This window comes from Pseudonaja textilis, chromosome 3 (assembly GCF_049901715.1).
Source record: "Pseudonaja textilis isolate UNSWEBS1 chromosome 3, rPseTex1.2, whole genome shotgun sequence".
NCBI lineage: Eukaryota > Metazoa > Chordata > Lepidosauria > Squamata > Elapidae > Pseudonaja > Pseudonaja textilis.
In genome coordinates, this window is record NC_141992.1 from 32,517,563 (window position 1) to 32,530,973 (window position 13,411).

Consider the following 13,411-nt stretch of genomic DNA (forward strand, 5'->3'; position numbering starts at 1 on the left):
CACATTTCTGCACAAGACTGATGAATGAAGGAGTTAAGGCAAGGAAGGAAATTGTGCATATTCTGCACAGAAGCTGTACTTGAAAGGGTTAAGGCAGGGAAGAAATTGTGCAACTTGCAGAACAGGTGTCCTTGATGAAAACCCAAGGACGGAGAGATTGCTAATCCTGTATTCCACAGCATGATCAAATCACCAAGCAACAGATATAAATAAAAAAGGCAGGAAATGAGAAATTTAAATATAAGTGTGTCAGCGAGAAAATGAAGATTCATTGTAAAAAGCCGGGGATGAGAAGAAGAGAAAGGAACAATATGAGAAAAGCCCCAACTGACAAACAAAAATATTAGATTCTTTTGATGTTCTTTTTTTGCAAAAATTCAAATAAATGGCAGCAATAGTAACAACTGCTTTAAACATAGCTCTGTATTATTTTTTCTTTGCATAAGTAACATAATTCCTTCCTCTTTCTGTTTGCCTTTTAGTGAGAGGAAAATATATCAAACAAAACTGCAATGAAGAATATGTAATATGTAATCTTTACTTTGCTTACTTCATCAATGGAAAGAAAGTAAATTTGCTTTGTAGGAGTAGCAGCACCTGTTCCACAGCAGATAAATATCCCCAGCTTTGATACTTCAGGTGTACACAAACAGTGTCTTAACCCTCTGTGTGATAAACAAGATACTTGTTGGATACATGGTAGCTCATTTCAGTTAGTATCAATGCCAAGTTTAATATCTATCAAATTAATATTAATCTGTCACCCAGCTTTGAGAACTGCCATTTTGATCTCATTGTTTGGGTAATTCATCTACTATTGCTGCTTGGGAGGAGGGTGAGAAATCTTCCTGGATCACCACACTGTGCTGCCTTATGTAAACAATAGTTAATTACATAGTGAAATTAGGGAGGGCTACTTAAAAGGTTGTTGTGTCCAAAAAATGTATTGTTGAAAACAGTAATAATTATCAACTGATCTTATACTGTCTATTGATTTCATGAATACAATGGCACCAAGCCCTGTGTCCCTTGTTCATACCTAATCTTTATGTGATAGTCTTTTGAACATGAATGCAGGAAGAACATCAAAGGAACTTAGCAGGCTTCATACAAATTATTCCAGCCAGCAAACCAAATTACAAATGCACACAGTTGGCTCAAGAAATTAATCTTCAGTGTGATAATTTTAAAACATTTTTCTAAAAGTATAAATGTGTTTATAATTTTAATCCAACCTCAGACATTAATGTCCACCATCAATCATTTCTTAAACTGATTCTCACTAAGCCTGCTTAAGGCAAAGAGAGACTTGAAAAATAAGGAAAACCAAGTCACCAGATTCCTAGATAAAGCACTATGTTCCCATGAAGAAAAAGCTCTATCTCAGGACACAGCTTTCGTTTGGCAAGCATTATCTCTTGGTAGTATTCCTCATTACTATTTTATTGCCTTTGTCATCCAGCCTTTCTTTAAGAAATATATGCTTTTATTCTCATAGAAATCTAATGGTTAAACTGAAATAGTGCAATATCACACGGTAATATTTTATGGCATGAATTAGGATGCGAACACAAATCAGAGATTCAGATCAACTAAAACTACCAGCACTCAAGAAAACAATTAGACAGCTAAAAATGCAAATACATTGTGTGAAAAGTATACATTGAGACAGAATAGAGCAACTGAGAAACACATGTCTGAATGTTGATCAGACCAGAAAAGTACTAAATAAAACTCATGCTCTCTACCAAGATATTTCTTCAGGATAGAATAAATAACAGTTATCTAGAATTCCTTGGAGTGAGATCAAAGGTTTCATCTAAGGATCAATACTCTGGCTGTTTCTTTTCCCCATCTGGTGATGCTGTGTGAAATTTGGGATCTTGTGTTTGTAAAGTACATGTTGTTTGACTTAAGATTATATATCTTACTTGAACTGAAACTGTTATTCCATATTGTAATACGATGAATGTGGTTGCTTGAATTAGGCCTAAAATCAAATCAAACTGTAACAACTCATCTGGAAAGGCTATTCTTATTTCTAGCATAAGGCGAAACAAAAGCCTTACAAATTTACAATCATGAAAGAGTAATCTTTTGGGGGGGAAGGAAATCCAACTTGCTGTTTCAAAAAATAATTGAGGCATATTCCCTAAAAACATGAACATTTGCTTTGTGAGATCTGTAGGATAATGATGATGATAATGACAATTTTCTCTCTCTCTTTCAATATACCTATTCATTAATTCAGCAGTGATACTCAAATAGGAACTTCAGGTGAATATAGAACTGAAGACACCAAGAAATCTACTGTAATCTTGGTTATTCTCCAAAACTTTGGCGCAGAGTGAAGGCTGAGCCACCTTGGATCGATTTTTTGGCTCTTTGTTGCTTTGGAAAGCACTTATTATTTCTTTTGTTTTTGGAACTTAATATAGTATTAATTCAACTTAAGGGCACTGATTCTGGAACTGAAGCTGGGGCAAATTAAATAACAGAACCAATATGGATAATCTGGGAATTTTAGAAAAAAAAATCAAGAATTAATGGGGAAGTTATCAAAGATACAATTAATTGGTATATTTTCAGTTAAATTTAAATCTTATATTTTAAATTTTATGTAAATAATCTATTAATAAATCTCCCTTATTTTGATGCTACATGGGTCCCTGAGGTTTCCTACCTTAATACACCGCTCAAAAAAAATAAAGGGAACACAAAAATAAGACATCCTAGATCTGAATGAATGAAATTCTTATTAAATACTTTGTTCATTACATAGTTGAATGTGCTGACAACAAAATCAAACAAAAATTATCAATGGAAATCAAATTTGGCAACTCCTGGAGGTCTGGATTTGGAGTTACACTCAAAATTAAAGTGGAAAAAAACACTACAGGCTGATCCAACTTTGATGTAATGTCCTTAAAACAAGTCAAAATGAGGCTCAGTAGTGTGTGTGGCTTCCATGTGCCTGTATGACCTCCCTACAAGGCCTGGGAATGCTCCTGATGAGGTGGCGGATGGTCTCTTGAGGGATCTCCTCCCACACCTGGACTAAAGCATCCCCCAACTCCTGGACAGTCTGTGGTGCAACGTGGCATTGGTGGATGGAGCAAGACATGATGTCCCAGATGTGCTCAATTGAATTCAGGCCTGGGGAATGGGCAGGCCAGTGTATAGCATCAATGCCTTCATCTTGCAGGAACTGCTGACACAACTCCAGCCACACGAGGTCTAGCACTGTCATGCATTAGGAGGAACCCAGGGCCAACCGCACCAGCATATGGTCTCACAAGGGGTCTGAGGATCTCATCTCGGTACCTAATGGCACTCAGGCTACCACTGGCAAGCACATGGAGGGCTGTGTGGCCCCCTAAAGAAATGCCACCCCACACCATTGCTGACCCACTGCCAAACTGGTCATGCTTGAGGATGTTGCAGGCAGCAGAACGTTCTCCACGGCATCTCCAGACCCTGTCATGTCTGTCACATGTGCTCAGTGTGAACCTGCTTTCATCTGTGAAGAGCACAGGGCACCAGTGGTAAATTTGCCAATCTTGGTGTTCTCTGGCAAATGCCAAACATCCTGCATGGTGTTGGGCTGGTAACCACAACTCCCACCTGTGGACATCAGGCCCTCATACCACCCTCATGGAGTCTGTTTCTGACCATTTGAGCAGCCACATGCACATTTGTGGCCTGATGGAGGTCATTTTGCAGGGCTCTGGCAGTGCTCCTGTCCCTCTTTGCACAAAGGCAGAGGTAGCGGTCCTGATGCTGGGTTGTTGCCCTGGCCTCCTCCATGTCTCCTGATGTACTGGCCTGTCTCCTGGTAGTGCCTCCATGCTCTGGACACTACATTGACAGAAACAGCAAACCTTCTTGCCACAGCTCTCATGGATGTGCCATCCTGGATGAGCTGCACTACCTGAGCCACTTGTGTGGGTTGTAGAGTCCATCTCATGCTACCACTAGAGTGAAAGCACCGCCAGCATTCAAAAGTGACCAAACCATCAGCCAGAAAGCATAGGAACTGAGAAGTGGTCTGTGGTCACCACCTGCAGAACCACTCCTTTACTGGGGATGTCTTGCTAACTGCCTATGCTTTCCACCTGTTGTCTATTCCATTTGCACAACAGCATATGAAATTGATTGTCAATCAGTATTGCTACCTAAGTGGACAGTTTGATTTCACAGAAGTGTGACTGACTTGGAGTTACATTGTGTTGTTTAAGTGTTCCCTTTATTTTTTTGAGCAGTGTATAAGTGTTTTGAAAAATACAATGGAAGTAGCCCTCTTTCTACTGATAACAGAATTCAAAATATATTATCTTTACTGAATCAAGATAAGTGGCAGTTTGAGCAGAAACCTTTTTCTGGCCCAAATAGAAAGCAACTGTTCAAGTATATTAGAGAGAAACATTAAGGGTAAAACAAGAACAAGAACAACCCTGGGTAGCAAAGGAGTTCCTACATCTCTCTTGCAGTTGTAAAGCTATCCAATTTCTATGTTAGATCAGAATGTGTGGTGGACAGGACAGGCAATAGAGACAAGTTGGCAGCAAAAAGTAATTATATAAAAATACATATGCATGGCCAAGAATAATAGAGAATCATTAATATCCTTTGCCAACGAGTCACAAAAGTGAAGAAAATTTGAAAATTACATTAGATTAAAAAAAAAAACAGGAGGAGTTCATTAAAATGGTATTTGTCACCAACACAAGGCTACATAAAATGCAGAGCCATTTTAAAGCACAATTTTAATTTTAAATGGTTTCTCCACCTGCTTCTCTTTCTCCTAAATGTAGTTTCTTGGAACACTTCCAGTGGAAGGATCTTGGCTCTCAGGAAATATTTGTGTCTTTTTAAAAAATAATCACGCATTGCATTGCAACCCACAGAAAAGATAAGACAGCTCTTAAAGATACAGAGTACTTTCCACTGATGGAGCTGCTTAGCAGAACTCTCTCCAATCCTTTCCATAGTCTTAAAAATCTTCAGAGGCTTAAAGGGTAACTTTAAAACAGATTACAAGAAGGGAGGAAAGTTCTGGTGTCCTAGGTGACCATCCATATGGCTCCCACCTTGTTTACATTTTATCAAGCTTACAAGTTATCCCAGGCCTTGGGTAGGGTGAAGAGAGATCCCTGTTGGGTGGGTTTTTGCGTCAAACAATCAGATCCCCATCTTATTTTGTGAAGCATTTCTATTGTATATGATATTGTGAGCTGCTCAGATTTGGTTTAAACTTGGGTTAGCATCTAAACTGAAATAAACAAAATGTGGAAAGATAATTTCCACATTTATTGCCAATAAAATACCCCAAGATGCTACTTCCTGTTTCTAGGTGAGTGAATATAAGATTTCCTGGATAATACATTTTTTAAAAATATAAGTTTTCAAGATTTGTTAAAACCTTAATTCAGCTACTATATGGCAAAACTTATAGTGAAAATTACCTCTGCAATTTAATGAAGCAATAGAAACTAAAACCAATTAGCATTTTATAGATTCTTCAAATCCCTGGAGAGCAGAAACTATTATCTATCATCCCAGTTTGCAGGATGTGTACTAAGGATCAAGCTGCAAGGAGGCAGATTCCAGCTACAACTGAAGAAAACTTCCTAATGATAAGTCAACTTTGATTGTAGAATCAATTACAAAGGGAGAAGCCTTCAAGCCACATCTGGACAGACATTTGTTGGGGATGCTACAATCTGAACTCCAGCATTGAGCAAAGAGTTGGACTTGATTGCATGGGCTTGAAGGTTCAGCCCCTGTTCGGCTATGATTCTGTGGCACTGTAAAACAGCATAACTATGCAAAGGGATTCTTGAAAAGTGCAGGATATGCATATATCTTTCCATCAAGATATCCCTGCATCCACACATCTCCCCATCTTCACAAAACATCTTTTCTAATCTAATATTATGTACATTTTTTATCACTTCTACTTGAGAGATCAATTTCAAAATAGCAATTTTCAAAGTCCACATTTAAAAGATATAACTTTAAGGATGCTTAGTAGCATCATTTCAATTTGTGAACATGTATCAAAAATAACAGATAATTTATTTTTAATATATTGTTTAACAATAGAAACTATGAGATTCACAAATTTCTGTTCCATATAATATTACATATATTATTGCCTTGGAAAAAGAGCTGTGTTTTTGCTATGTTGTAATTCATAGTTCTGGTTTCTAGGCTTCTAGAAAGTGCATAAACCAACTTACACAAAATTATGTATGAAGATAGCTTTGGTAACAAAAACAACAAAATAACAATCATCACCATCCAGAAGACAAATAATGACATACTCAGTGAAAAAATGCACTCAGGAATGGGGGTGGTTTTATAAGCTACTCAAAAGCCCTAAGGCTTTTTCAGGCAATACTTTTACTGAAAATGTTAGCTTTAATATGAGATGAAGGTATGTGGAAGAAAAAGTAATTGATAATTTTACTGCTGCAGAAAATAGCTTACATTAGTAAAACAACTATCACTACCATCTTAAATAATAGTGTGGGCATATAATGTATCACATAAATGAAAATAAAATATGGCATTATGGGGGCGGGGGGCGGGGGGAGGAGTAACTAGATGGGAAAAAATATTCACCTGCTTTTGTTCTTCTCCTAAACTATCCCACATTGATGCAACAATTTTTGACACATCCCCAAAGGTAGCATTGGGATTTTGTCCTTTAATAGCTGCTTGTGTGTCTCTGAAGAAGAGGGCATAGGCAGACACTGGCTTCTGGGGTTCATTAGGATCCTTCTTTTTCTTCTTCTTTTGGTTTTTGGGTTTCTTGCCCAGATCTGTCAAAGGTCTCTTCTCTCCAGTTGCCTGTCAAAGAGTCAAGAAAAATATATTATTTTCCTCTTTCAGTCACTTTTATTTTAGAAGAAATAATATATTTGATTTTGAATTGGGGAGAAAAAATCCACCTGGAGTAGTTTAAGGACATGCATGCCAGGTGACTTTTTCAACTTTGTTCCCAAAACACAATGCAAATATACAATTACTTTTACAGATGTTCTCTTCAGCACCCTTTACTTTTGATAACCTATTGACCCAGCACTGTTTTTTATCTATGTGATTAATCTAAAACAATTACATACACCACACATTTTAATTGCTATCTTAAGGAAATGTTCATTCACATATGTGCACATTACTTGATTTGCCATTATTGGCTATTAAAATAGAAGACCTTCCCATGAATATGATATACAGATAGTCCTTGGTTAATGGAATAGAATAGAATACCTTTATTGTCATTGCATTGCATGAATACAATGAAATTTGAAAGCTACTCCAGCACAATGCTCCAAACACCACATCACAATCACACTACAGAATATTTAATAATAATAATAATAATAATAATAATAATAATAATAATAATAATAATAATAATAATAGTAATAATAGAACTAAATCACAAATGCACTGTTTGGTTCAAGACAACTACTGCCTTGGAAAAGAAACTGTTTCTCAATCTATTAGTCCTCATTTTAAGACACCTATAACGCCTCCCTGATGGTAACAGTTCAAAATATGAATGTCCAGGATGAGAATGATAGTAACTGGGATTGAAATTTCCATCACTAAGCAAAGGGCTCATAAAGTATGATGTCACATGATTACATTGTATAGGAATGGGAATCCCAAATATATTTGTTGCCATTGTTAATCGAATCCTACTGGTCATTAGGGGAAAATCCACCCCAATCCAAACCATTCCCAGCTTGATCCCTCCCAGTCCTGACCCTTGGTAAGGTAAGGGACTGCCTCCTCTTGAACTTCCCCTGCCTGTATATCTCTTCCCACCACTCCTCTTTTTGGCTCCTCTTATCTACCTGCAGTTGTCACATGGCCTAGCCCTGCCCACTGCAACACTTTTGCTAATGCACAAAAGACAGCCCTAATTAGAAGGGTCTTTCTTTCACACTGGAATAGCTGGGCCCTTCCTTCATGCACCAGGCTTCTTTTGCTGGTGCATGAAAGAACGTCTTGGTTACCCTGACAGAAAAGAAAGAACCCCCTCCCCCGATCCTTTCATGTCAGCATAACCAGATCTTTTTTCATGAAGCAAGATCCTAGTTAGGACACAAAGAGAAGCTCTGCCTGACATGCAAATGAAGGCCCTAGCTGGCCCACATACAGGGATCCTGAGCCAGGGGTTAGAGATTATAGTTTTTATCAGTCCAACTGCACTGGTGCAAAAAAAGGTGATACAAAATACACTAACAATGTGTTGCAATGCCTTCAAAAGTATCGTGAGGATGGAATGTGCTACCCTTCAAGAAGATCTTGACTGTGTATCAGAATGGTCAAACAAATGGCAACTTCAAATCTCAACAAATAAATGCTCTGTCTTACATATTGGCAAAAAAAATCCGAAAATAAAATACAAGCTGAATAGTCAAGATCTTGTTGATGATCCAAGCTCTGTAAAGGACCTTGGAATACTCACCTCTAATGATCTAAGTGCTAGTGCCCACTGCAACTACATAGCCAAAAAGGCATTAAGAGTTGTTAACCTAATCTTACGTAGCTTTTTCTCTGGTAATATCACACTACTAACTAGAGCATACAAAACATTTGCTAGACCAATACTCGAATACAGCTCATCAGTCTGGAACCCACATTACGTATCTGATATTAGCACAATTGAGAAAGTCCAGAAATATTTCACAAGAAGAGTTCTCCACTCCTCTACTCGTTGTAGAATACCTTATGCCACCAGACTCGAAATTCTAGAACTAGAAAACCTTGAATTACGCCGTCTTCGGTCTGATTTAAGCATGGTATATAAAATCATACATTACCTGTCAATGAATACTTCAGCTTCAACCATAACAACACAAGAGCACACAACAGATACAAACTCAAGGTTAACCGCACCAAGCTTGATTGCAGGAAATATGACTTCAGCAACAGAGTGGTCAATGTCTGGAATACTCTACCCGACTCTGTAGTTTCTTCCCCAAACCCCAAAAACTTTAACCTTAGACTGTCTACTATTGACCTCACCCCTTTCCTAAGAGGTCTGTAGGGGACGTGCATAAGTGCACCAACGTGCCTACCGTCCCTGTCCTATTGTTTCTTTTATTTTTCTTATACGTACCCATTTCATGTATTCATAACTATGTATACACTTATTATCTTGTAAACAATTGACAAATAAAATAAAATAAAAAATAAAATAAATAAAATAAAAATAAATAAATAAATAAAATAAATTTGGCATATACATTATTTGGAGAATGGTGTAAGTAGCTTTGGAAAGAAAGGCCTGCATAGCCAGCAGCTGCCTTGCACAGGACCGGAGCAGTCAAGAAATTGAAGATTATCTGGATGCAGCTGGACCTGCAGAGAGCAGTAGAAGTGGCTAGGGTTGTTTGCTGAGGTGCTGGCCTAGCTGGTCATGACATGGAGCTTGAAGTAGCATTCTGTGACAGAAGCATAGTGACACTGGGCTGAATTAGAGGCTGAGAGGCAGTTGCAGACAGCTAAGTCTGGGCCTCTACTTCCAACACTACTACTGTCTCCAAGAAACAGGCAAATATGAGGGGACATAGGTGGATGATGGTTTTAAAACACCTCTATAATCATATGCATGGGTAGACTGCCTGTGTGTGTGTGTGTGTGTGTGTGTTGAAGCAGCCCTAACTTTGAATACCATTTGTTTAATACCACCATAATTTCAAATGGTCATTAATAAAGAATTACTTGTACATTTATTCATATGTATACATAGAAAAGGAAAAAAACATTTATTTGAATGAAAAACTTGACTAATTTGAATGTTTATGACGAAAGACTTAAAAGATGGATACAAGGATGATGAGTCTGTATGAGTCACTTTTTGTCAAAAGGGTATTTTGGGAAAAATGGACATAGAAGGAAAGGAAAGAAGTAAAAGAAAGTACAGTAAGTACAGGTAAATAATGTATAAAGCCTGTATGAAAAAGTAGTAGAAAACAGATTAATCTTCCAACAGAATGAAACAAAGGCAGCATAAAGAAGGAGATACAGAAACTACTTAGAATTGGGGTTTGAAGTCCACATGTATTAAAGTTGCCAGTTTTGATAAACACTGCACTAGAGGGAGGAAATTGAGATCAAATATCCTTTTTTCTTCCAGCACAAACTCCAAATCATTTCTTTTTCCCACCATATTCATTCCAGGGGGAAATGAGAGTTCTACTTTATTTTACCCCCTTGAGATGACTATTGAAGTGTAACACAAACTAACCTCTATTGTAGGCTCAATGCCAGGGCATGCCTGCCGCCTGTCACTACTATTTCTGACTTACTGAATCAACTGATTGTGCATATGGCAACCATAATTGCTACTGGATTTGAGAGATTATTGCTATTGTTGTTGCTACACAAAATGTTCATCTTTAATACTTTTTGGTCACTTTGTTGAATGCTTTATTAATCACTGACAATATTCAGAAAGCTACAGAGTTAATCTCATGTAAAAGGATGACATTCTGGTTCCTATTTTACTTAACAATTAAATTAATGAAGGCAGAAATACTTGGACTTTCATTGCTTCCACAGTGCCAAACTCTTAGAACATGTACCTGCAGAATTCATAGCTAATTATGGAACATATGAAGCACAGTGATGCCAAAAAATATGAAAATAATTATACATGGATCTATAAGCATACCATTTATAGTCAACACTCTAGGGAAGAGGGAACCTGCAGTAGTCATGTTGGTTACTTTCACTGCTATTATCAGAAAAAATCGATGATAGCCCTTAGTTACAAGGACCAGATGCATAAGCATCTAGTTCTGTGACTTAGAAATAGCTGCACTATGCTAGAAATGTGAAAAAATAGAATGTTATCTAGGAATGTGTATTCATCTTAAATGAGTATAATACTTCCTGCAAAGTGGCACCCATTATTATTTTTAATACATCTTTGTACAAACTGAAATAGGTGACTATGGATGAGCAGTTATTATTTGCACATTTTGTTTTTCCTATTATCATTCACAGAAAGGGAATGGTTTCTATTCACATATGGATTTTTGCCTTTGCAGTATTTATCCTGGAGTATTTATCTATTAGTTAGGTTTAAATCCTTCCTTTCTTCCCAGAAATCAAGGTGGTATACGCCTTCTTCAGTTTCCTCCCACAAGGATCTGATTGGATATTTGGGGCTGGGAGAGATAGATTAGCCCCATTGTTGGCAGCATATGTGCTGGAAATGGCATGCAGAGCTATCTCTCCAGGCATACCAGCCATTGCCCATTGCTCTTCTGGGTTCCAGCGCATGCATATGCGCAGGCCAGCTGGTCTTTGCATGCGCAGAAGCACAGGAAACCAGAAGAGCAGCTCCCCGGCATGTATATGCATGCCAGGAAGCTGATCTTCTGGTTTCTGGTGTGCATGCCTTTATACACACATGTGCACCAGAAACCGGAAGACCAGATGGCTGGCAGGCGCATGCTGGAAAGTGGAAGTTCCAGTGCATGCATGCGTGCCGGGGAGCTGCTCTTCCATTTCTGATGCTCCAGTGTGCGCACACTGGGGAGATGCTGTTCCAGTTGCTGGCACTCTTCCCCCCCTGCACATGCGTTCCTGTTTCAGCACTCGGTGCCAAAAAGGTTCGCCAGCACTGGATTAGCCCATCAACCAGGGCTTTCAAGGCTAAAAGTGCACTTGATTATGTGCAATCCTACTCCACCAACTTAGCCATGGGCTTTCAGTTCTGTAAAGCAGATTTCTTTTAATATGAAAGAGTAATTTAAGCAATATATGCAAAATGTTAGAATCAGAGAAAACAGAGCTTTATAAGGTAGATTCTGTGGACAGTGGCATGGCACAAAAGTGATCTGATTTGTCTCTGATTACTGTCATGTGTGAATTCATCCACAAGTTAGGGTTGTGAGAAAATAAAGACATTATAGTTTACATCAACAAACCATATTGAATAAAACCTGACTTAGTGAATGTGAATTCTGCCTGTAAACTCCACTATATATACAATTAACCAAGACCAATTTGCTCTAGCAAAAAAAAAGAGGTGGAGAGGACAGGGGATAAACACAGAGAATTTACCAGCTATGTTGAGAGATCAGGACCCTGGGTATTTTTCTACTTGGTTTTTTTCTATTCTAACTCTTCATAATAAGAATAGCTCCTATTGCGACTAGCTGGATTAGAAACAAATCAAGTTTCTTCTTCCATCCTCATTACATTTTTCTTTTTTACTATGTGCTTTAAAGTATGCACAAGAATTGTCTTGTTTTCACTGATCATACATAAATTGTTCTGGGTATCTTTTCACCAGCAAAATGGAATAAATAGGCTATGTGAAAAATATAATAATAAATCTAAAGATCAAAAGAGATTTATATTATTTCTAAAGAAACAGATTAGTATTCCTGCAATATAGGGCATGTGTTAACTCTCAAATGTGCATTTTTGCAAATTTTGTCAAGTCAAAAGATTCCTTGTCAGATTTTAGTTTTGATAATATGAAAGGGTTGTGAGAATTAATAAGATTAATTCTACCCTTTTGATAATTTCATTCACACTAGAAATACTCCTAACTGACATTGAGAATAAGGAAGATGCCTTGATGGAGATAAGCAGGAACCGTTATCTAGGCAAAAGGACTGAAGCATTTTTAAAATCCACAATGAAAAAACATTCAGAAGCAACTGAGGCAGATGTTCCCTAATTCAATGAACTATAAGGAGAAGGAGGAGGCACAGCACAATCAGATTTCCAAGATTCTGTTACTGTAGCCAATCACAGAAAAAGAAGCCTTCCAGTGAATCTCATTTACAGGTTTGGTCTACCTAGTGCAGGTGACACATATAATCAGCTTTTCATAAAAACTTTCAGAAGTGGGATTGGGCATTCTGGCCAGTTAGGGATCAGTCTCATAGTTACTTTCCTGAAGTGTTCCTGAGTTGGTAACTCCTAGTAATCATGATTCCTAGTAATCACATGGACAAATTATTACCTGTGTGAAGTGATCTGACCTAGTCACAACACTGCTATAATTTATTTGAACCTATTTATCTACCTTTTCTTGCCACCTTCTTCTCTCAACCTTCTCCAACATTTTTTTATTTTCCTTTTGTTTCTCATCTATCATCCACTTATACACATGCCCGAAGCCTGTGAATTTCTAATAGTTGGCTATTACCTTAAGGAAGCAATTCACTAGTGATTGATTCTTCCTGCAGTCCATGGTACTTTTTGCAATCATCTCCAGATCCATAATTCAAACAAGTGTATCTTTCTTTTCTTATTCTTTCTCAATAGCAAAGGTTCACAGCTATACAATTACCTTCACTATATTTTTTGTTTCAAAGAAATATCTTTATGCTTCATTATTGTGTGGAAAATATGTTACTAC

At 37.6% G+C, this 13,411-nt stretch overlaps 1 protein-coding gene across 4 annotated transcripts in view; it reads right to left on the minus strand.

The window, feature by feature from the left end:
* TOX2 (TOX high mobility group box family member 2) overlaps window positions 1-13,411 on the minus strand; it is a 243,660-nt gene that overhangs the window by 24,935 nt on the left and 205,314 nt on the right. For all 4 annotated transcript variants that reach the window (XM_026697646.2, XM_087929168.1, XM_026697649.2 and 1 more), the window contains one exon: window positions 6,628-6,855. In XM_026697646.2, coding sequence (XP_026553431.1) covers window positions 6,628-6,855 — 228 coding nt within the window. The remainder of the gene's footprint in view (window positions 1-6,627; window positions 6,856-13,411) is intronic.